The following is a 23,612-nucleotide window of genomic DNA, read 5'->3' as shown; positions in this document are numbered from 1 at the left end:
AAGTAAGGGAATTAATTAAATAATGACTTTCCTTATTTGTTCTAAATGTTAATCTCCACTGGTGTCATGGGACATACCCATGCTTCTAGGGTTTCACTCCGCCCTGTGATCTCCCAGGATGAGCTGACACCTTATTCATAGAAAGCAGAAGAGAGGCCTGAACTTTTAAAGAATTACATGTCGTTCAGAGGGCTGACTAAATTTCCAGGAAGTCTGAAGGTGGCAAGAGACAGACCAAAGAGGGAGGCAGGGGTCAGTTCACAGAGGGGAAGCTTCCATTCCATGCTGGAAACCATGCAGAGTATTTGAAACATTTTCAACAGACAGAGATAGACAGTGATTTGAACTTTAGCAAAATCACTTCGGGTGCCATGTGATGGGACAGATCAAAGAGTTGCAAAACTAGAAGGAAACACAGTTGACAGGACACTCTTACAGCTGTCATGGCAAGAAATGATGAGGGTTGGACCCCAGGCAGTGGCAGTAGGAACAGTGAGAAGGAGATCTACTTCATTTCAAATATGCAATAGATGCAGATGAGGGGGAGGGAGGAGTCAGGGTGATTCCCAGGTTTCTAGCATGGAAGCGTCATAGGTGAGGATGGTTTTTACTGAGTCAAGAACATAGAAGGGGGAGCAGGGGCACAAGGATGAATCTAATCCAATACCAAGAGGTATGCCCTGATCTATTGCACATACAAATGGCCAGAGGAGAATGACATGAAGAACTCAAGATTGCAAAGGGCCAGGCTGCAGAAAGAAGGGGCTGCATCAACGAGACATTGTGTCTCTAGAATGCTATAAAGGGGCCTCCAGGACATAGTTTCCGCCTACCTGAAAGGTAGGGCCACGCCTGAAAAAAGGGAGCCAAGGCTGGGTCAAATAAGTTATCATTGCCAGCCAGCCCATCATTTCCCTTGAGCTGGAACTGATGCCCAAGGAAGCGGAGCCACAGAGCTGGAAACTGGAGGAAAACCAATCCAGCAGGTCCAGGGCATGGGAAGCAGTGAGGATGTGAGCAGAGCAGGACAGCCAGTGATGTTGCAGAACATGAATTGTTCTGCCCAAATACCTTGTACTCATGGCTAGGATACTCTGGTGGACAGGGGTGGGACCTCAAAGAGGCTAGAATGAGCCAGGGAAGCTAGGACACAATGTAAGCCCCCTCCAAACTGCAAGATCCACCATGCTGACTGCTAGCTACTTTCTGTCATCACTAAGAGATTTTGGGTGCTCTACTACCAAAGATAAAGACTTCGACATCAGGACCTTTCTGATTTTTTCCTTCCTGTTAGTCTTTCAACTCCACATTGGGACTTTGGGCATAACACACACTGTTAGTCAAATTAGCACTGTATTCATTCATTCACCAAATACGTATTAAGCTCTACTATATGTCAGGCATTGTGGTTATCACTGGAGATAACCTGCCAATTAACAGACAGTGAATCATAAAACTGACCAATGTCATCTGTGTGATCCCGGGAAAGTCACCTGAGAACACCAATTTACCACCTGGGAAATTTCTCCTTTCTTTCTTTCTTTCTTTCTTTCTTCTTTCTTTCTTTCTTTCTTTCTTCTTTCTTTCTTTCTTTCTTCTTTCTTTCTTTCTTTTTCTTTTCTTTCTTTCTTTCTTTCTTTCTTTCTTTCTTTCTTTCTTTCTTTCTTTCTTTCTTTCTTTCTTTCTTTCTTTCTTTCTTTCTTTCTTTCACAAGATTTCAGGGATCCCTGGGTGGCTCAGCTGTTGAGCTTCTGCCTTCAACTCAGAGTGATCCCGGAGTCCTGGAATCGAGTCCCACATTAGGCTCTTCACGTGGAGCCTGCTTCTGCCTCTGCCTGTGTCTCTGCTTCTCTCTCTCTCTTTCTGTCATGAATAAATAAATAAAATCTTAAAAAAATAAAAATAGAAAAGATTTCATTTATTTATTTGTGAGAGACACACAGAGAGAGGCAGAGATACAGGCAGAGGGAGAAGCGGAACTCGATCCCGGGACTCCAAGATTACAACCTGAGCCAAAGGCAGACACTCAACCATTGAGCCACCTAGGTGCCCCCGCCTAAGAAATTTCTAAGGCAAAAAAAAAAGAAATTTCTAAGGCCCACCCAACCAACAAAGCCACCTGAAGATCCCCTTATATTAGTCATTCAACATATACATATTAAGACATACTTTGCACACAAGTATATTATTTTCCAATCCAATAAAAGCACATACAACAAAGGGCTATTTTCTGATTTGAGGGTTGATATGGAGAGGCTTACAAATATATAAACACTAAGATAAAATTTTATATTCAGTAAAGCACCTTTATTAAAAAGAACAAAAATATAAGGAATAGCTATAATGGCAGACAATTCATCCTGCTATAATCATCACGGGCTAGCATTTGGTTTAAATTAACCAACAAGCCATGATATGAATTTGGTTTAAAATTAACAGGACATGGTCTAAATTTCTGGAGCGAAAAATTGCATAAGTAACTAATTACAATGCAGTGTGGCAGGTTCTGTAATTATAGAAGAGGATATAATAAGGTCCATTATTAGCCAAGGGGTTGATTCAGCAGTTTCCAGTTCCTTTTTCTGGCCCTCCCAACTCATAGCATCCAACTCTCAGAAACTGAATCACAAATGTGAAGGGGGTTCCCCAAGAAGTGAACTGAGGGAGTGCAGTTCAGGGTGTCAGCTGAGAGCTAGGGCAAAGGGGGCGGGCTGAGGAGGAGGCACGGTCTGTGATCTAGAGTTTCCACTGAAACTAGTGATAGACTCCTTTTATGGAATTGACAGGAACAAAGGAAGACACTTGGATGCTGAAGCCCCAGGGTAACCTGCCATTGTCCTTGATCCTGCCTTTGCCTCTCTCAGAACCAGCATTAGCAATCCTAGGAATGGGATGAGAAGAGAGCCCATGCGTTTTAAGAGCAGGAACCCTACAGACCCAGGAAGGGCAGGATTCCTAAGATATGATCTCACTTTGCTTATATCTTATTTCCACCACTGTGCTAGCCCCTTTTGAGGGGACTTCAAAGATCTCCTGGTTTGACCCCCAATTTAGCTTCCTCATCCCTGTTTGTCCCACCACTATGCAGCTACACTGACCTACTCACTCCTCCCTCTGAACTGGCAAGTCCACACCTTTGACTACGCTGGCTTGACCTCTCCTGCCAACCCCACCCTCCATTTATATGAGTTTGAAACCTGTGTACCTTTTAACACGCAAGCAAAGCTCCATCTCGTCTGTGAAGCCTTCCCCAAATTCTCTTGAAGGAGGTCATTTCTCCCTCCTAGGAATCTTAGCACTTTCTGCTAAGTGCTGTGGTTACCTGTTTATATGCTCTACCCATTCCTATCAGACTGAAAGTATCTAGAGTCCAAATGTGAATTTGTGAATTATGTTTATTAAACACTAATAATAAGATCATAAAAGATAGAAAAGAAAAATATGTAGATCTGGCTGAAAAGGAGAGCCTTTCACATCACTGAAATTATGAATTAAAAAGCATAAGAGAGAGGGTCACCTGGGTGGCTCAGCAGTTGAGCGTCTGCCTTCGGCTCAGGGCATGATCCTGGAGTCCTGGGATCAAGTCCCATCTCAGGCTTCCCACAAGGAGCCTGCTTCTCCCTCTGCCTGTGTCTCTGCCTCTCTCTCTCTCTCTCTCTCTCTCTCTGTCTCTCAGGAATAAATAAATGTTTAAAATCTTTTTTAAAAAAGAATAAGAAAACTGCTTTGAATTTGCTATTATTTATGTAAGTATCACACAGGTTCCTTAAAATAGTTCAGAGAAATGGAAATCAAGACTTCATTTTAGCAAACACCATTGAACAGAAACTTTCATATATCAAAAATTTCTTTCAAATTAGACAATTGATAGCAACCTACTTTCCAAATGGTAATGTTGTGAATGTTTTAAAACAAAATGTGGGGAAATGTCTCTCTCTCTCTCTCTCTGTGTCTCTCATGAATAAATAAATAAAATCTTTAAAAATAAATAAATAAAACGTGTTCATAAATTGGTAAGCTAATCAGGAAGGTAAAACATTCTCATTTTTTTTAAAGATTTTATTTATCTATTTATGAGAGACAGAGAGAAAGAGAGACAGAGAGGCAGAGACACAGGCAGAAAGAGAAGCAGGCTCCACGCAGGGTGCCCGGCCAAAGGCAGGTGCTTAACGCTGAGCCACCCAGGGATCCCAACATTCTCATTTAAAAAAAAAAAAAATTTTTTTTTAATCTAGAAAAAGGGGAAAACAAAAAAATTAATCACAAAAAAATTAATCACCTGTAGACCATAGACACAAATATAGCTACTATTGGTTCTTTGAGACATTTATTCCCAATGCTTTTTATTTTTTCCATGCCTAGTGTTTACATATATATGTATATATATGTGTATATATATATATATATATATATATATATATATAGTTACAATATTTGCCATTCATGTGTGGATGCATATATATATATATATAATTCTTCATCTTGTACAATTTTTCATCTTACTTTTTTTTATAACTGTTGTTATGATACATTTACACTATTTCACTTCATTCCATTTAAGGGCTTAATAATAAACAATCAGGCGTTTACTTTATAATTCCCTAATAAAGGAGAATTTAGGTTTTCTTATTTTAGAATCCTAAATGATGCTGAGTCTGATATCTTTATGTTTAACAATGCCTCTGTATTTGGGTTTGTTTCTTCAGAACTCTTTCCAAAAATGCATCTCCTAGGTTATAAGGTATAAATATTTTTTAGGCTCCTGACATGTGAACACCCACATCTAATGTGTCTTTCTGATCCTCATCTGGTGTTAATCCAGAGCTTCGAGTCACTCGGTCACTGTCTGATGACAGGATGAACAATGGAGATGTGATCTCATGCCTCCAAGTCCCCTAGTAAGGATCCCTTGGTTCAGTTCCTTGCATCTAAGGCAGGTATGTGCCATCCTCTGCATCACCACATCTACCCCATCTGTGTGGTTAGAATAGCTGAGGAAGCACAGAAGTGTCAGCTCTGTGGAAAGGACAGGGCTGGTGAGTTTGTGTATAGATCAGGTCTTATGGGAAGGGACCGGCTAAGAATAGCCTTGGGTCAACACATAGCTCTCTCCTCCTGCTCACGGGGGAAACCATTTCCTCACAAGAAACCAGAACAAGTCATGGGTCTCAGGCTGAAACTTATAACTCAGAGAAGCTATTCTTGGATATCCTGAACCCCTGTGGTACCCTGGGACCCTGAGTTGTGCAACACTCAGCGTGACAACACCACTGTGCTTAAAAATTTCCCTCCACACCCCCAGATTCCATTTCCCCTTCCACCAGGGCTGCCTATAAAGAGCAGGGGAGATCTGTTCACTCTCCAGAAGGACACAGGCAGCAGCAAGCGCCCAGGCCCACCTCTGCAGACAAGCAAGCCCTTGCTCCATCCACAGCTCAGCGTCATGAAGGTCCCCGGGGCTGCCCTCGCCGTCCTCCTCTGCACCATGTCCCTCTGCAGCCAGGTCTTCTCTGCACCATGTGAGTCTCTGTTGTTGCTACACATGTCCCCATGCTCTGTCCCCACAGCCGGACCACATCCATTTCTGTCTCATGGCGTTGGGAGCCCCCAGGAGAAAATAGGGAGCTTCTCAGAGGGCTAGAAAACATCGTGGCCTTTCTCTTCAAGACTTTTATTTTCATCTTCATAAAGGGATCTTAGCTTTCCCAGGCCCCAGATCTGAGAGCCAGGGTGAGGTAGGGGAGTTACAGTCCCATTTTACAGATGGAAAAATAGGGACCCTAAACAAATGAGTCTGCAAGAGGCTCAATCCAAGCCTAGTGACCTCCCGGTGGGGTCATTCTTCCCCTCACTCACCCTAGACCTCCCCAGAGCACTGTCCCCTGGATGTCATAAGAGAGATGTCCAAGGTTTTTTGTTTGCAAGACAGGACTTCTTGAACCAGGCAAAATTTCCAGGGGCGAGATGAGACAAGAGCAGTCTGCTTAGATGTTTGGATCACATCAAGAAAGACAGCCCATGACAAAAAGTCAAGGAGAAAGAAGACACAGACAGAAACCAGGACAGAGACAGGCATATTTCTAGGCAAAGATGCCCAGTGCCCTCCAGTGATCCTGTCCCCCAGCCTGCACTCCGAGCGAAGTTTTCCTCCAAGTCTTTCTCACCTTCTCAGGGATCCAATCTCATTTTTCCTTCCAAACTGTGACTCAGGCTCCTTCTCTCTCTTCCTCCACAGTTGGTGCTGACACCCCAATAGCCTGCTGCTTCTCCTACGTCTCCAAGCAGATTCCACGCAAGTTCATAGTCGACTGCTTTGAGACCAGCAGCCAATGCTCCAAGCCCGGTATTATGTAAGTGCCAGTCTTCCTGCCCAGCTCTGGGGAGGCAGGGAGGGTCTACAATGGGAGCAGCACCCAAGGGCAAAGACTGGCCTGGGGTGCCATCCTGGAATGGCACAGCCCTCTGGGGCCTATGAGGTATGTAGGACCCCAGTCTCTGAGGTGTGACCTGACCTGCCAGGGGCTTGCAAAGTCAGAGAGGGTTGATCCAGCCCAGAAGGAAGAGAGAAATAAAGGAGTTGACAGCAGGGTCCCCTGGATGCACCCCCACCACCCCAAGTCAGTGAGAGCTGCTCTCTAGACTGAGGTGGGCAGAGAGTCTCTGAGAAAGTAGGTATGCCCCCAGCTGACCAGGACAGAGAGTGGGGCGAGGGGCCACAGTGGTCTCAGCATCCTCTTGCTGGATTCCTTGGTATATAATCCTTCCACTTCTCTCCATAGCTTCGAAACCAGAAAAGGCCGCCAGGCCTGTGCCAACCCTAGTGAGGCCTGGGTCCAGGAATATGTGGCCGATCTGAAGCTGAAAGCCTGAGTGGCCTGGAAGCTTGGAGAACCCAGTGACCTCAGTGGGCTGACTGGGGAGCAGAAGTCCGAGCCTTGGAAACACCCCTCTAACCTCCACAGCTACCTCTCCTGTGGGTTGGTTGTTGCCAAACAGCCACACTCAGGGACTCTTTCTAACTTAAATTTCAACTTATTTATACTATTTAATTTTTGTTATTTATTTTCAATGTCATACTGGGACCATTTGCTCCGAGAGACCCCAAGATACCTTCTTCACTGTCCTCCCCTGGTCCCTTCATTTGCACTGTGGATTGGTGTCAATTGAGTGACTGTCCTGGTTTATTCTAGGCAGAAGTGGCATGCAAGCCACCAGACTGACGTGTGTATTAAGATGTTTCTGTTCAATGCTGTGTTCAGCCTAGAGAAATAATAAAGATAGTCCTTTGAAAACTGGTATTGAGTTTGGTTTTGTCTGCAAAGTCAGAATCGCTGGTCAGAAGGAATAATAGGCAAAAAATAGGCAGGTGTGGAAAGGAGGGAATTGGGAAAGATAAAAGAGTAGCTAGCCCAGAGATACTCTGCTTTATAATGGAGCCACTTTTCTGGATCATTGAAATTATCAATATTTCATAAATCAAATCATAATATACATGCTTCAGGAAAGTTTACTATGGATATTAGTAAGAAGAGTGTCATTTATTTATTTATAATAAATAATAGTAAATAATAATAAATAGATTTATTTATAATAAATCAAGCTTTCTTAATAACAATTACTAACATATTGAGACCTACTTCAGGCTGCGTGTTTTTTAAGTAGGGTCCATTTGATCTTCACAATGAAACAGTACAGTTTAAATACTTATTAATATCCTCATGTGATTCAAGAGTAAACTTCAGCCAGGCTCAGAGAGGGTAAGTAACTTGGTTGAGAGCACACAGCAAGTAAATGGTACAACTGAGTTCTAAAACTAGACTTTGATGTAACTACAGACCCTTAAACACTAGCAAAGTTATGTCCCCAAATATCATCCACTTGTCCTCAAATCACACGCCATGATTGGTTAGGACACTCATATCAGAATCTTTAGGTGTGGGCCTGGGAATTGATAGTTCTACAACCTCATCAGGTGTTCAACATGCATGTTTAACAGCTGAGGACCACGGCAATAGTCAGTATGATTCACTGCTTTTTTCCAAATGCAGTGTATATCTGCATACAGTTACAGGGATAGCATACATTATTTCTGTAGATTCCATGCCCTACAGAGTAAATGGCTAATGTTAGAGGAGGAAAAGACAACCAGCCCATATGTGGGGCTATAGATTTATACTATATGCCAGTTTCTAAGTTCACTGTGAAAGCTGAGCTATTTAATAGATGGGTTATTCAGTCATAGTTATAACTATAAGAAATGTATACTGAGCCAGATCCCCTTCCGCAGAAGGGAAATTCAAAAGGCTGTGCCAAAACCAAGCATGTGTTAATTCTGTGAGCCATGATTTTTCATTTTGTTTAGAATAATCTAATTTTTGATCCAAAACTGGTTTAGAATTACAGTGATCAAATTCTTTAGAGTACAATTAAATGCTACTATGAAGCAAACATTAAAATGCACGTAGTATTTGATCTAGCTGCCATTTGCCAGGATTCCATTTCTAGGAATGTATTTTGTAGCAACACTACTAAGAACAGGAATACGTAGGCAGAAGAATATTCTTTGCAGCACAGTTTGCAAATAGCAAACTAATGGAAACAACCATCAGCAGAGGATTAAGTCAATAGAGGATTGAGATGCCGGTCAATGGAAACCTCTGCAATCAGTAAAAAGAGTAACACACATCCATATCTATGGAAAGTATGCGTCATGTTAGGTGCAAAAAGTGTCTGTGTTTACATGAAGTATAGGCATATATACTCTACATGCATGCTACAGAACTGTATGTTAGAATAATATTACTCCTGTTTCATTCTTTAAAGCCGTATACACATGTATATTTACAAGAGCAAATATTTGGAAATATATATGTCAAGTAGCTAACTGTGGTTTCTTAGAGGAAAAGAAGACTATTATTTAATTTTGTCATGGACACTTCTCCTTTTTATTTTCTGCACTTCTCTTTTGTTTCTTTTTCAATGAGGATGCATTGCTTACTTTGCCTCTCTCATTTGACCCTACCCACTGATGGGTGATGATACTCCATCCATTGGAATAACTTTCTGGTGACTCTGAACTGGCACATAAGACAGAGCTCATCGTTGCCAGTCATAACAGCTTGAATGCCATCATGGCTTTTATATAATGAGGGCAATGTGACAAGTCATTTGCCTGGGACTTTCATATCACACACACACACACACACACACACACACACACACACAACTCCTCTCAGGCAACATTTTACAGTCCCCTTCTATTACAAGTCGCCCCATTCCCTTAACACCATTACCAGCCACAGCCATGGTAAGAGTGTAGATACTATCAGGAGAATGGGAGGAACAGCCCTTGTCTCCAAAGAAGCAGAGAAACTGTCACTTTTCTCTATTGGTGTCCAGAGTCTTGAGATAAACAAAATCTGCTTATTTACACTGAGTGATTTCTCAAGGTCCAGTGACCCAAACCCAAATAAGAAGCTTAACCATGTCCAACTTCCCCTAAACACAAACATTGTGAACAGCATAAATAGTACAAGGACCCCTGTGCTGGAAAGTGGAGAACAGGAATAGCATTGCTAATTAGCATATGGTGCATCGCAGAGCAGTAAGATGTGACTGAGCTCCTTGGTCAGCCTCTCTGGTTGGCCGCCCTAGGGAAGGTCCTCCCTGGATTTGTCTGAGATTAGCACTGGGGAGGAACCCTTCACTGGGGGCAGCCTTCTCCTGTCTGCATGAGCTAGGAGCTTGGCCTTTGCTTTGGGCATTGAGCAATCAACAGCCATTTCTGGCTGGTCTTGTGGTTTCTTTGGCAAGGTAACACCCTTCTAACGATTGGAGGTTTTGAATCTCTCTGCTTCTGATCAATTCCATGGCTTGTCTAAGAGCAGAGCAGAGAGTTTGTCCAGTCATACATTTTGCATGTTAACTTGGGGGTGAGAATGTGAGCTTCCTAGCACAGGCTTCAGTCCTGAGTCCCACCCCTACACCTCTGACTCCCAGCTTGTTGGGGACAGACCTCTGCCTCCACATCGCCCCTGCAGAGGTGGGGCAACGTGGAGAAGTGACGAATATCTGATACCTCGCCCCAAACCCTGGCCTCCCTGCACCTTCACACAAAGCTGACTGTCCTCGTTAAGTGAGGGAGATAAAAATTTCATAGGAGAAGGTGGGGAGGGGGTTGAGGGGTGCAGTTAGACCCCAGATTTCTCTCCTGTGAAGTTTCTTACCTCCCTGCCTCTGCTTGCACTAACTTTAGCTTCAAGTAGAAATTCCAGATGACTGGCTCTCAGTTGGCAGGTTGAAAAAGCCTTTCATAACAAAGTTGAATTGTTCTCCTTTTCTGATTTCAGATAAGGCCATATCAAAATCGTCTAAACTCTTTCCTAAAGTAGCTCACTGATGGATGCAAGAAGTAGCTATTATATTCCGATACTTAAGACGCTTTCCTATCAAACTCCTCACTGTTGCAGACTTAGTATTTGGCACAGTCTTAGCACCAAGAGACGATAGGGCTCAGTTCAACCAGTAGCAATACCACGTAGGGGTGGTTCTCAAAAGGTGGTGCTCAGAAAACAGTATGAATATCACCTGGGAACATATTAAAAATGCAAGTCCTAAGCAGCCCCTTCTCCTCCCTTTAGAGGGTGGAGCCCAGCAATCTATTTTCACAAGGCTCCAGGTAATTCCGATGCACACAAAATTTAAATGCCACTTCCATTTAATGAGATCCTTGGCAAATATCCTCCTACTTGTTTAGTTCAGTCGATCCCACACTTCAGTTAGGGGCTGTTACTGTTAAAAGACTCTCAATCTCTGCACAGACATAGGTCTCTGCATTTCTCAGGATGCTGATAGTTTGAAGGGAGTAAGCGAGCAAACTAATCTAATTCAAAGAGGCTTGAATAAATGAGCTTTGTGACCCCAAGACTAAAGGGCACTGGCTCCAGGCAAGGCTGCATGTGGCAGCCCTATGGTATCCCTCAGGTCCTATTTTCTTCCCTGACCTCCCATCCATGTCGGATCCCAGGATGGCTGCTTGTACCTCCCAGCATTACATGAATCCTTGCTCATTGTCTGTGTTCCCATTGAAGAAAATCACTAGGTTCTTTCCCATTTGACCTATCCTTAAGTCAGAAACCCAATTTGTAATCAATCACTGTGGCTCTAGGGTTGTGTTCCATTGATTTGTTTAAGCCAATCAACGCATTCCTGGATCTGTGAAGTGCATGAGTGTCACATAATCTTAAAGTCTGAGAATTAGGCGTAAGTGTGGCTTCCCAGAGGAAATGTAGGTTTCTGGTATCAGGAGGGATGCTGGTCAGCAAAAACACATGTTCACTGTAATATGTCCTTTTCCAGTGGACTTTTTTCCTATTATCTAAAAGGCACTAACTCTTTGTAGGTGATAAATGCTTCATCTCCTTTGGTCTCTGGGTTAGAAACCGTTAGTCTTCCATCTTCTTGAATGACTTTATTTGTAAAAGCATGCTGACTTGTGTACTTCCTGTTGCCTTATAATTGGCTATTGCTCAAATCTGAGGCTAAAGAGACATTAAGCTCTTCACGATGCCAAAACAACCACCAAAAACTAAGGCTCTATGTCCACTCTAGGACATACTAAGTGGGGTAGAACTGGCCCTACCACAGGCACCACCAACCCTGCTTCATAGAAACAGAAGCCTGAGGACAGGGAAATGAGCAAACTCCCTGAAAAATGAGCTAACATTACTGAGCTTGCCTGTAGTGAGGAAGAGAGGAGAGTACTTTAATATTAGATGGACAAAAGCACAGATGACGGGAGATACCTCATACTTACTCCTTTCTTCTATTCTCCTTCCTTTCTGGGAACAGCAATTGCAAAAAATATCACATGGAGTTGACCACATCCCCACATACCGAGTGGGTCCTGATTAAAATAAGGCAACTTACATTTTGTTTTGTTTTGTTTTAACTTATCATAACATAAGCATTTCCCATGACATTGCATGGTTTGTAAAGCCTCCCTAACAACAAATCAAGTGAAGATACCATGACTTTTCTTATTATTTCCATACTGTAGGTGATTTAAATTGGGTCCAAATTTAAATTGCTATCAATATGGTGGAGACCAAATGTTCTTTTTTTTTCCGCTGAAGTTAATTTTTAAAAAAATTTTTATTGGAGTTCAATTTGCCAACATATAGCATAACACCCAGTGCTCATCCCGCCAAGTGCCCCCCTCAGTGCCCATCATCCAGTCACCCCAACCCCCCCTCACCTCCCCTTCCACTATCCCTTGTTCATTTCCCAGAGTCAGGTGTCTCTCATGTTTTGTCATCCTCACTGATATTTCCACTCATTTTCTCTCCTTTCCCTTTATTCCCTTTCACTAATTTTTATATTCCCCAAATGAAAGTGACCATATAATGTTTGTCCTTTTCCGATTGACTTATTTCACTCAGCATAATACCCTCCAGTTCCATCCACGTCGAAGCAAATGGTGGGTATTTGTCATCTCTAATGGCTGAGTAATATTCCATTGTATACATAGACCACATCTTCTTTATCCATTCATCTTTCGATGGACACCGAGGCTCCTTCCACAGTTTGGCTATTGTGGCCATTGCTGCTATAAACATCGGGGTGCAGGTGTCCCAAAGTTTCATTGCATCTGTATCTTTGGGGTAAATCCCCAACAGTGCAATTGCTGGGTCGTAGGGCAGATCTATTTTTAACTCTTTAAGGAGCCTCCACACAGTTTTCCAGAGTGGCTGTACCAGTTCACATTGCCACCAACAGTGCAAGAGGGTTCCCCTTTCTCCACATCCTCTCCAACATTTGTTGTTTCCTGCCTTGTTAATTTTCACCATTCTCACTGGTGTGAGGTGGTAACTCATTGTGGTTTTGAGAGACCAAATGTTCTAATGTATAAATATTCTTTCCATATTTGAATTCATCTACATAGGAAGGATCGTCTACATAGGATAATTCATTCTGAGCCATAGATTATCAAGGTCAAAGGCAAAGGTCATTTTAAGGTTCTTTATGTGCCTCAGTGCCCATGTCCAACATGTCCTTATGCTGTTTGCCTTGTACATTTTGGGCCCTTGATGAATCTCTCTAGAATGAGCAGTGTCTGAAAGACTGCCTGCATGTTCAATTGCTTCTGAAGCCCAGGCTTTGCTAATACAGCTCTTTCTGCCCGGGTGTGCTGGTCAATATTCATGGCATTGTTGCATGTCACGCCTATCAGTAAGAACAGCTATGGAATCACACAGAAGTTTCTGCCTTGCTGGGGGAAACTATGACTACAGAGCTCTAATGAAAAGGACCCAGCTAAATGTGGTCCTGGGATGACACCAACATCTCACCTCCTCTTACTGTGGAAACCACTTCCCCATAAACAGCCCTTGTCAATTGAACACTTGAACCCTTCTTGCAAATACCCTGAGCCTTGTGGTTACCCAAGACCCCTCTTGTATGTACAAGGCAACAAGACAACACTGTGCTTAAAAACTTCCTCTCTCATCACCCTAAGTTTCCATCTCCCCAAGGTCCAGAGCTTACATGTTGAAAGAATAAGGGACCCCAAAAGAAAGTTGAGTCTCATTCTGGCCCACCCTCTTGGGCCTCCACTATCCTCCTCACCACGGCCCTCTGTTCTGAGGCTACCTTTCAGGAGTCTCCTGCCATTTCCTATTGTTGTCCATTCTCTGCTGGGGTCAGACCACAACGCCAAAGTCCTATGATACCCAAGTGAAATAGAGAGCTTCACAAGAGGTTTTCAAAATGCCATGTATTATCTGTTCAGATGGCTATTCTTTCCAAAGGAGTTATAGCATTCTAGTCTATGTATCTGGAGGGCATGATGGGGACTTGTCTTATTTTGAGAAGGGTAAAACTGAATAGGTGTTCAACAAGAGGCAGAATCCAGTTTCAATGGCTTCCCAGGGATCAACTGAGTAACAAACCGACCCCAGTACCACCTTATAGGTGGTATTTGCAGACGCAGTCTCTTGCTGGAAAAATTTCTTTTTTTCCCCAATAACACTGGAACGAGCACCAGACTGTTCCATTACCTGCATTCCCTGAAGAGGGAGGTAGAGACCAAACTTAAGACTAGACAAAAAGCTTGAGATAGAGGAGGTGGTCCATCCAAGATGGTGCCATAGAAGAATCGTGAACTCATCTCCTACCACAGATACACTGAGTCTACAGCTACATGGGGACAATTTCCTCTGAAAAATACCAGAAAACTAGCTGAGCAGACACTTTACATGAGCAAATGAAAAAAGAACCCCATGGAGGTGGGTTGGAAAGACAGAGCGGTGCTCTCACAATAACCCTCCCTCCTCCCCCTCTTACCCCCATACTGTGATGCTCAGTCAGGAGCATCTCCCTGAGGAGCCAAGGGACCCTACCCCACATCAGGCACCCCAACTGTTAAGAACTTCACCTGAGAGACGAGCCCCCAAACATCTGGCTTTGAAAACTAATGGGACTCGAGACCCAAAGTTCTGAGTAAATTAAGGAATCTGGTGAAGCACCCAGACTGCAGGGCCTGTGGAGATTCTCTCCCAGATTGAGGTACTATTTTTGTGCTCTCCCTCTGCCTCACTCCACAGCAGCAGTATGTTTGGGAGGGGAACTTTCATACACATCTGGTGCCTCAGTTTTTATGGTGCATTTCTGGGTCCCATGGGACTGTAACATCAGAGACTACCAATCAGGGATAGCAGGCTACCACCCCAGGGCATTGCACAAACAGCAACTGACACATATCCTCTCTCTCTGTGAAGGACCTGGTTCCTCGCCCTGGCTTCCCATCAGCCTGAAGCTTGAGGCTGGTGCAGATGCTGGGATGCTGACAGGTCTTGGCACACCTCCAACAACTGGGAGCTATCAAAAATAAAACAGGTTGCTTGAGCAATCACAATGGTTCAAGAGATACCAAGAACTGGGGTGAAGTTGAACTCTAAGTTTCATCTCCTACATGCCACTCCCTCAAGAGGTAGCTGCTTCATCTGATATGCAGAAACACAGAGTCCAGCAAAGTGAGGAGACAGAGGAACACAACTCAAATTAAAGGACAAGATAAAAACTCAGAAAAAAATAAGAGATAGAAGCTTCCTACTACTGAACAATGCTATCTCCATCTTCTTTCTTCTGACTTTATCATTGGGCAGAAGGAGCTGGCTCACTTATTCTGATGAAAAATGATTCAGGCTCAGGCAGCTCCTTTCCTTAGAGTAGACAAAGGCCCCCAAGGATCTGCTGCTTTTTCTATGTCCCCCAGCAGATCCCTAGCAAAATGGTAGATGTCTATTAGAAGACCAGTAGCCAGAGCCACATAATGGCTGGTCCTCTTGTCCAGGAGAGGCAGGACATGCCAGAATGGAGCCAGTAGGACTTTGGGTTCAAAGGCATCAGCAGGTGGATGAGAGCCATTCTAGGAAATCCAGAGCCTCAAGGTCCTATTCAGTGGCAGGACATGAGGAGAAGCCATGGGGGTGTTCTATAACCTGGCCTAGGATTTGGGAGCCAGGGGAAAACTGCCCCAGGCAGAGACTTCCTGAAGAGACTCCCTCAGTCATTGAGGAAAAGTCTAGGAATCTGAGGTGGGGAAATAGTCCCAAGGAAGTAGCCAGACTCTGAGCTTCCCAAGGCAGAGAGGTCAGCAGAAGCAATGTGGCACCAGGAATTCTCCTGCTGACTCCTCAGCTTTTATAATTCCATCCCTCTTCACAGCTTCCCACCAAACAGGACAGGAGGTCTGTGCCAGCTCCACAGAGTCCTGGGGCCAAGCCCATTACTGACCATGGGGCTGAATCGCTAAGTGACCTAGAAGCAACAAGAAACCAATTACATCTGTGGGCAGATTAGGGAGCAGGGACCTGAGCCCAGGGAATACTTCTTCCACTCCTGAAGCTATCTGTGCTATGTGCTGATTGTCAAGCAGTTACACTCTGGGCTTCTCCTTGATGTAAATTTAAATTTATTTATACTCATGTTTGTAATATATTTCCATGCATTCTTGACTGACTGCAGGGACAGATCCTGCAACTCTCTTCACCACGCCCCAGCGCCCCTCCAATCACTCAGCGGTTGACACATACTTAAGTGTGTAGATGAGTGCTTATGTTTAGTTTTTTCCAGGGGAAATTGTTTCAAAACCATCAACCAACAAATATTTATAGAATGCTATTTACCACTTCTATGTTCAGCTGCATGAAATAATGGAATTTCTTAAAAGCAAACCAGTCCTTGGGGTGATTCAATTGGTTTTGTTTTGTGACAAAGTTCTGGTTAGAAAAATGATTAGGGGCAGAGAGTAAGAGGATCTGAAGAGGTGAAGTCAGCAGAAAGGAAATGACAGTAATATTTGTATCTACATATTCTTGAAAGTTAAAAATAAAACATTTTAGAAAGCAATGATTATAAAATATTATGTACCTAGCATATAATGTATATGTACTAGGCATATTCATTCTTCATATACACTAAGCATTTAAGTTTTTTTTTTAATGCATCAAGCTTTCTTAAGAATTATGCATTGTTGGGACATCTCAGTGACTCAGCGGTTGAGCGTCTGCCTTTGGCCCAGGTCATGATCCTGGAGACCCAGGATCAAGTCCCACGTCAGGCTGCCTGCATGGAGCCTGCTTCTCCCTCTGCCTGTGTCTCTGTCTCTGTGTGTGTGTGTGTCTCTTATGAGTAAATAAATAAAATCTAAAAAAAAAAAAGAATTATGCATTGTCCTTTAAATCCTAACAATTTCACCAAGGTTTCCATTTGACAGAAGAGGGAATTTTGGCTCAGAGAGTTAAAACAACTCGCCCATGGTCAACCATCTAATAAATAAAACCTGTGATAGCATTTCTCAGAGCATCCTGGAACCACCAGGGATGGTTGTTTAAAATGCTGACAATAGAATTTCTTGAGTTTAGATCTGGAGACCCAGACTTTTACCAAACCCTCAAGTGATTTACATGCAGACAGAAGACAAAAACCAGTGAATTCGTCAATAAGGATTTACCACTCATTTCTTAGTAAGCTGAATGTATCAATAGACATGTTACCTAGATATCCATTTTCTAGAATCCATGCTCCACAAAAGCAGTGGCTGACATTAGAGAGGGGAAAAACAATCAGCCAATATATTCAACAATACTTCTATCGTGAATGCCAAATTATTTATCAGACTAATTGCCTAGATCAGGGTTAGAAAGCTATAGTCCTCAAAACAAATCCACTATGATGCCAGGTTCTGTAAATAAAGTTTCATTCTATTACATAGTGTTTGTGGCTGCTTTCCCACCACTGTGGCAGAATTGATAGTTTCAACTGAGACTGTATGCCTACAAAGTCAAAAACATTCACTCTCTGACCTTTTATAGAAAAATTTGCTGACTTCCGCCCTAGGTCATGTTTTTAAGAAAGGTAGACTAAGCCAGGGTGTCTGTTGTAAAATTCAAGAGGGAGGAATTCAACATACTTATAGAAATGCAAATGTATATTAATTTTTTGATAAGGTGTACTTACTTCATTTTGTTTTAAACTATTTTTTTAGTATCAAAAAGTGGAATTTTGATTGGGTTTTTAAAGAGAAATAACATAGTTCCTATCAAATTTTTTAAAGTACATATTCTTCAGTCCAGCTGTCTTATTTCTAGGAATCCAATGGAAAACTGGAAAACTCAGTCCATTGTAGTGGGAACACAGCTCCAACACTCCTCTCTTCCTCTTCTTCTCCCTCTCCCTCTCTCTTTCTCTCTTTCTTTCTCTCTCTCTCTCTCTCTCTCTCAGCATCTCTCTGTCTTTTTCACTGTCTGCCTCTCTCAGGTGCTCTGTCTACATAGTTCCCTGATGAACCATATTATTTGCTAATTCTCAGGGGGTAGTGAAAGAGAAAGAGAGAGAGAGAGGAAAGAGAGAGGCCAGCCTAGTGGGCTCCACCTTTGTGGAGGTAAAGTCATTATCTCTTATCCTCTTGAAGCCCAGTGAAGGGGTCTTGAGGGGTAACTTGTAAAATGAAGGAGTCTCAAGGGGGTAACTCATAAAGCCTGTAGTGCCTACAAGCAAAGTGACTCATTTTACAGTGGGATGTCCTAGGATGAAGCTCTCAGATTGAAGGGATATCAGAAATTCAGAAAGAAACATGGTTTATCATCATACTTGAGGACCAAATCTCCAAAACTTTGGGTCAAGCTTTGCTTGAAGCTAATCTACTTCTTGAAGCTTCAGTTACATGAGCTATCATGTTTCCTTTATCCCTTAAGTCAGCTTGAATCAGTTTTTCCTGGTACAATAACTCAAAGTATCCCTAACTGATACAGACTACAGTGTTGTAAATAGCACACCCCACAAAGTGTAATTGGCTGAGGGCAAAGCCAGTGAGGACACCTCCACCTAGTCTAACAGCTGGTTACCTCCATGGCCTGTTATGTATTCTTAGTAAGGCCATCTGCCTAGCAAGGTTGCATCAAAAAAGAAAATTCAGGATGTTGAAGACTAATTCTTGCATAAATCAGTAAGGCCCACCAAGAAAGAGATGAGCTCACTTTGAAATTGGCTTGTCTGATAGTGAGGGGGAAAAAATAGTTTTCTTAAGAAAAGCCCTTTTTTGCTTGCTGCCTGCATTCCAAGCTGATTTGCACACCAATGACCTGGAGCCTGCAAACTGGAAAAGCAGAATTCTCCACGGCAAGGTAATGTTAGCATGAGCAGAAATGCTAAGAAGGAAGACTAGGAGGAATGTAAAAGTAGGGTCCAGAAACAGCTGGATCCACCCTCTCTGCAGAACCCCCCCCCCCTTTAAATAGTTATCTTGTGGACAAAATGAGCAATCAAGTTCTTGGAGAAGACACAGCTGGGATGCAGCCAGAGGCAGGGAGCTGATTGCAGTGACCCCTGTGTCCATGGCATCATTTCAGCAACAGAGGGCACTGTGGGGACAGCAGTCAGTGGCCTGGGAGAGGGGGCGTGGCCGTTAAACGGGTGCCCAGTGTGACCGTGACCAGCGAAGCATCGCTGTGCTATGAGACAGGCCTTCCGAACCAGCTTCTAGAAGTGACATTAGCTGACAGATTTTCTGCTTCTAATTAACCATTCAATAGAAGTGACCAAAACTGGATCAGAAGCCTTGAAAATTAGAAAGCAGCTGTATTGCCTCTGACATCTTAAGGCTGGCCAAAACAGCCTATGACTAAACCCAACAGTGATTCTCAAACTGACTGTGCATTACATCACTTTGGGGGTTTCAAAATTACTGATGCCCAGTCCCCACCTAACTAAACCTGAACTGAAAATCATAACTTTGGAGGTGACGTCCTGGCACTGGAGTGTTTAAGACTTTCCCAAATGATCTAATGTGAATTCAAGGTTGAAAAGCACTGCTCTGCCCTTAAGCCAATCCTTAGGCACCCACCTCCAACAAGAAATAGCCAGCCTCTATAAAAGTATTCACCCTCAGTGGGATTCTCAAATAAAATACAGGATTCCCAGTTAAATTTGAATTTCAGACACACAACAAAGGATTTTTAAAAGTATATCCCAAATATTGCATGGGACATACTTATACTAAAAAATCACTTATTCTGTATCTTTATTTGCTAACTCTGTAGCCTCCAAGCCTCACCTCAGATATAGTTATGGAGAATATTCTCCCAGAAAGCAGCACACAGAATACCTGAGAAGCTGTCCGGGGCTCTCAGCCAAGTGGCAGACATGGGGTCCTTGCCAGACTGCAGGCAGGTTTGCTAGACTGTCACTAACATAAGCATCCAAGCATTCAGAGTTTGCTAAACCCTCAAAAAATGTTAGCCATCATTCTGAGGAAAGCTTCACTTATGAAAATGAACTTGTGTGTATAAATTTGCATCACAGTATGCATCATCTGCATTCATTTAAGTAGAAAAATTTCCTAGATCGTATGAATTGTGACTTGCTGATAAAATAAAAGTGTGTCAGTTGCAACTTTCCAGGAAAGGATCTCCAGCAAGTGTCTAGCACCACTGTGATAGCTCTCTGTCCCTTTCTTGTGCTTTCTGACCCTCTTCAGATGTCTCTACTCTTCTCCCAGGATTCTCTCAGCCTATGGTTCTGATTAATTGGCAAAACAAAATCAGTGGAGTCATCACAAGGAAAAGGCTGGTTTACCTTCCATCTAAATCTAAGTGCCTTCAGTATTTTTAAAGGTAGTGATGGGCAAAAACCGTTCCATGAGCACTTGTTATTTGATATACATGATAACTGTTGGAAGAGAGAGCTAATCCTGCTGATAGACCCACATATTGAGTGTGAGGAGACCTAAAGGAGGGGCAGGTGAAGAGGATGCTATGAGAAGCCAGAGAAAGTATTTATTACATCACACAATTCAACAACGGAAATAAATTACAAAAGTTAAATAAGATACATAAACAAAAATGAAAGCTAAAGAGGGCTGCGAAGTATGGCTGGGATGAGGGTGGAGGTGGGACCCATAGAAGAGGTGCCCTCTGGACTTCCAAGGTCATCATGCTGGCTCAGGTCCCTGCTCCCCAGCTGTACATGGATGTAACGTCTTCCTCGTAGCTTCCAGGTCGCTCAGGCATTCAGCTCCAAGTTGGTGATATACTTCTGGACCCAGGCCTTCCCGGGGTCAGCACAGATCTGCTGGCCTCTTTTGGTTTGGAAGCTGTGGAGAGGCGTGGAAGGGTCACACACTGAGGAATCCGGCAGGGGAATCCTGGGCCCACTGTGACCCCTCCATCCTTCTCTGCCTCAGACCTCTCAGGGTATGTCCACATGTTCATAAGATGTACCTTCAATGTTGGGGTTCATAACCTTCTCTGTGTCTCATATGAGGCTCCACTCAGAAAGCCAACTTCCTGCTGTCCCCTCCACAGCAGAAGCAGTTCCTCCAGGATGGACTCCCCACAGGCATCAGAGCAGGTCAAAGAACATGGCAGTGCCCTCGCCTGGTATCCTGTGCTCGGATGGGTCTCAGAAGGCTGAGTCCTCCAAAGGAGATGCCTCACCCCAGCCCTCCCATCTCCTTCCCCAGGAAGATTGGGCCTTACATGACACCGGGCTTGGAGCACTGGCTGCTGGTCTCATAATAGTCCACCACAAATTTTCGAGGAATCTGCCGGGAGATATAGGAGAAGCAGCAGGAGGTCGGAGTGTCAGCACCAACTGAGGAAAACAGGACAGAAAGATCCTAAGTCACTATTCAGAAGAAAGGGCAAGCCAGCCACTCCCTGAGGGTCAGGAAGAACTGGGAGGAGAGAGCCCTGCACAGAGGTGGGGATGTGGAGACACAGCAATCCTGAAGGAAGCTGGCATTTCTTCTTTTCCTCGACGTTTTTATTTCTGTGTCTCTCTTTCAGAGTTTGTCCTTTTCTGTCTGTCTTGGTTTGGAGGGGTCTCCATGTCTCCCCACTGGGAATTTAGCTTTCTGGATGAACTATTCCCTTTCTGGAGTAACTACTCCCTCCCACTGGGCAGTTCCATCTGGAATTCATGAGGGGAGCAAAGGCCACGCTCCTGGGAGCCAGTTGGACACAGATTCTACCTCTTTTCAAAATCCCAGTTGGGCATCCATTTTTCCATCCTTACAATGGGCCTTCCTCCCACTCTCTCCCAGAGCTGAACGACAGAATGGCTAAACACCATGGGAGAGAAAACCGTCCTCAGGAAATAGTCTCTGAAATCTCTCTGAAGTTCTCTACTTGGAGGGGCTCAGGCACAAGACTTTGGCATTGTGGTCCAAGCCATGGCCAGAGAGGAGAACACAAGGCAAAAGAAAGAAGGGAGAACAGACTCACAAGTGGAAGAGCAGGTCTGGGAACAGAGCGCAGCGATGAGAAGCAGGACAGCCAGGGCAGCCGTGGAGACCTCCATGGTGCTGGGCAACAGAAGTGAGCTCAAGAGGTGGCCCAAGTGGGGCTAGAACTGGGGACGTGAGGCTGCTACCTCCTTCTGGGGTCTAAGCCATGTCCTCTCTTTACAGGCAGCCCCAGGGCAATAGAAGATAGAAAGCTGAGGAAACCAAGGAGGGATATTTAAAATCACTGGTGTTAGTGTCATGCTGTGAGTTGCATAAGGCAGGCGAGATTGGGGTCGCCGCAAAAGTTCAGGCTATTTGCAACAATAGCTCAGTTGCCTATTTGAGGGGGAACTGGTTTCTACAGTGAGAGGAGGTGAGATGCTGGTGTGACCCGATTAGCTGGTGCCTTCTCACAAGAGCAGATCTGAGACCAAGCATTTCTGCCGCAGAGCCTTCTGATATGCTCCCCAGCTGTTCAAATGGCATCGAGGCGACACAGATGATAATGCCATGGAGCTTGAGGAGCATACCCCAAGCTAACACACACCCCGAGTGCAGACAGTAGAATTGGGGAAGCACCCCAGCTACTCAAGGGGCGAGACTGAGACGGGCTTTTCAGACTTCGGCTCCATCATCAAACACGAATCCCTGCTGTATGCTGTGCGGTGTCCATGCCTGGCAATGAGCTCTTTTGATGGTCATGTCAGCTTTTGATTGCTGAGGCATCCATTTCAAAGACGTATCGCCAGCGATACTGCTAGATAAAGAGCCAGGCTGCCTCACCCATAAATTTCCCCTTTGAGAAAGGCCTGAGTAACCTCTACAACTGGCTGCTTGAGCGACTCTGCTTTTCCTTTCTGCGTTCTAATTTCTGTTCATATGTTTAACATTTACCAACAGTAAACTCACAAAGCCCCAGGCACCCTACACTTCACCCCAGTAAAGGCAGAACGCCAGGTCTATGCTCTCCCTCTCTCACTATCGGTGACCTCACTGGGTGGCTCTCTCAGGCATGCCGTGTACCCCTTGTATTTTAAAATTTCCCTGACAGTTGCTGCTGAGGTGCAAGCCTCACAATCATAATAAGAACCACAAAGGCCAGTGGGGTCACAACATCGGCTCCAGTCCGGGAAATGTCTGGGGGGCTTACCACAAGCAGTGCCTACCCTGGGCGTTTCACAGAATCACTATCAAAGGGCTGAGACCCACACAAAACAGCTGGTTCCTGGGTTAGTCGGGCTAACTGGAGGCTAATGTCAATGATGACCTTTAAACGGTTGTTACCCTTTGACCAACAAAGTACTCTGCCAGGGGTCTATCCTATGGGTAGAATGAGAAAGATGAAAAAAGTTGTATGCATGATGGTGTTTGTCACAGCTTACTTGTAACAATTTTAAAAGGACCTACGGGATACCTGGGTGGCTTGGTCGGTTGAGCATTGGACTTGATCTCAGCTCAGGTCCTGATCTCAGGGTCATGAGTTCCAGCCCTATGTTGGGCCCCATGCTGGGCATGGAGCCTACTTAAAAAAAAAAAAAAAAAAAAAAAGACCTACAAAAGAAATGAGTAATTTTTTTAAAAAGTGAAAAAACAAAAGTAAAATTTATTAAAATTAATACAATTAAATCAATTATGGTATATTTACCTCTTGTAACAATAATTAGCCCTTAAAAACTGAGAAGGTGAAGAAATTTTCAAAGGAAGTCCTTGTTCCTCAAATCCTAGAACATTTCCTGTTCCCTTATTACAAAGTCAAGATGGCATTTCCAGGGTTTGACTGGTAACTCAATGACATCATCAAGGACTCTTCTTAAACTGTTTCCCC

At 43.8% G+C, this 23,612-nt stretch overlaps 2 protein-coding genes across 3 annotated transcripts; one reads left to right on the top strand and one right to left on the bottom strand.

Annotated features, from left to right (window-relative positions):
- The first annotated feature begins 5,325 nt into the window (after window positions 1–5,325).
- LOC144285281 (C-C motif chemokine 3) lies at window positions 5,326–7,296 on the top strand. Its single transcript, XM_077850430.1, has 3 exons — window positions 5,326–5,519; window positions 6,236–6,350; window positions 6,780–7,296. Exons 1-3 carry the CDS (start codon window positions 5,444–5,446, stop codon window positions 6,868–6,870), a joined length of 282 nt encoding a protein of 93 aa, XP_077706556.1. The 5' UTR covers window positions 5,326–5,443; the 3' UTR covers window positions 6,871–7,296.
- A 13,018-nt stretch (window positions 7,297–20,314) lies between these two features.
- On the bottom strand, window positions 20,315–23,321 carry LOC144286156 (C-C motif chemokine 3-like). Of its 2 annotated transcripts, XM_077852246.1 has the most exons (4): window positions 23,202–23,321; window positions 21,786–23,107; window positions 21,039–21,153; window positions 20,315–20,653 (listed from the first exon to the last, which is right to left on the bottom strand). In XM_077852246.1, exons 2-4 carry the CDS (start codon window positions 21,859–21,861, stop codon window positions 20,563–20,565), a joined length of 282 nt encoding a protein of 93 aa, XP_077708372.1. In that variant the 5' UTR covers window positions 21,862–23,107; window positions 23,202–23,321; the 3' UTR covers window positions 20,315–20,562. The 2 variants fall into 2 exon arrangements, with proteins under 2 accessions (XP_077708372.1, XP_077708371.1); XM_077852245.1 differs by having other exon boundaries at window positions 21,786–23,306.
- Between the last annotated feature and the right edge of the window lie 291 nt (window positions 23,322–23,612).

The sequence above is a fragment of the Canis aureus genome, chromosome 16, assembly GCF_053574225.1.
Source record: "Canis aureus isolate CA01 chromosome 16, VMU_Caureus_v.1.0, whole genome shotgun sequence".
Classification (NCBI taxonomy): Eukaryota; Metazoa; Chordata; class Mammalia; order Carnivora; family Canidae; genus Canis; species Canis aureus.
Note: the sequence above shows the minus strand (reverse complement) of the source record. Positions and strands in the feature narration are given on the sequence as shown.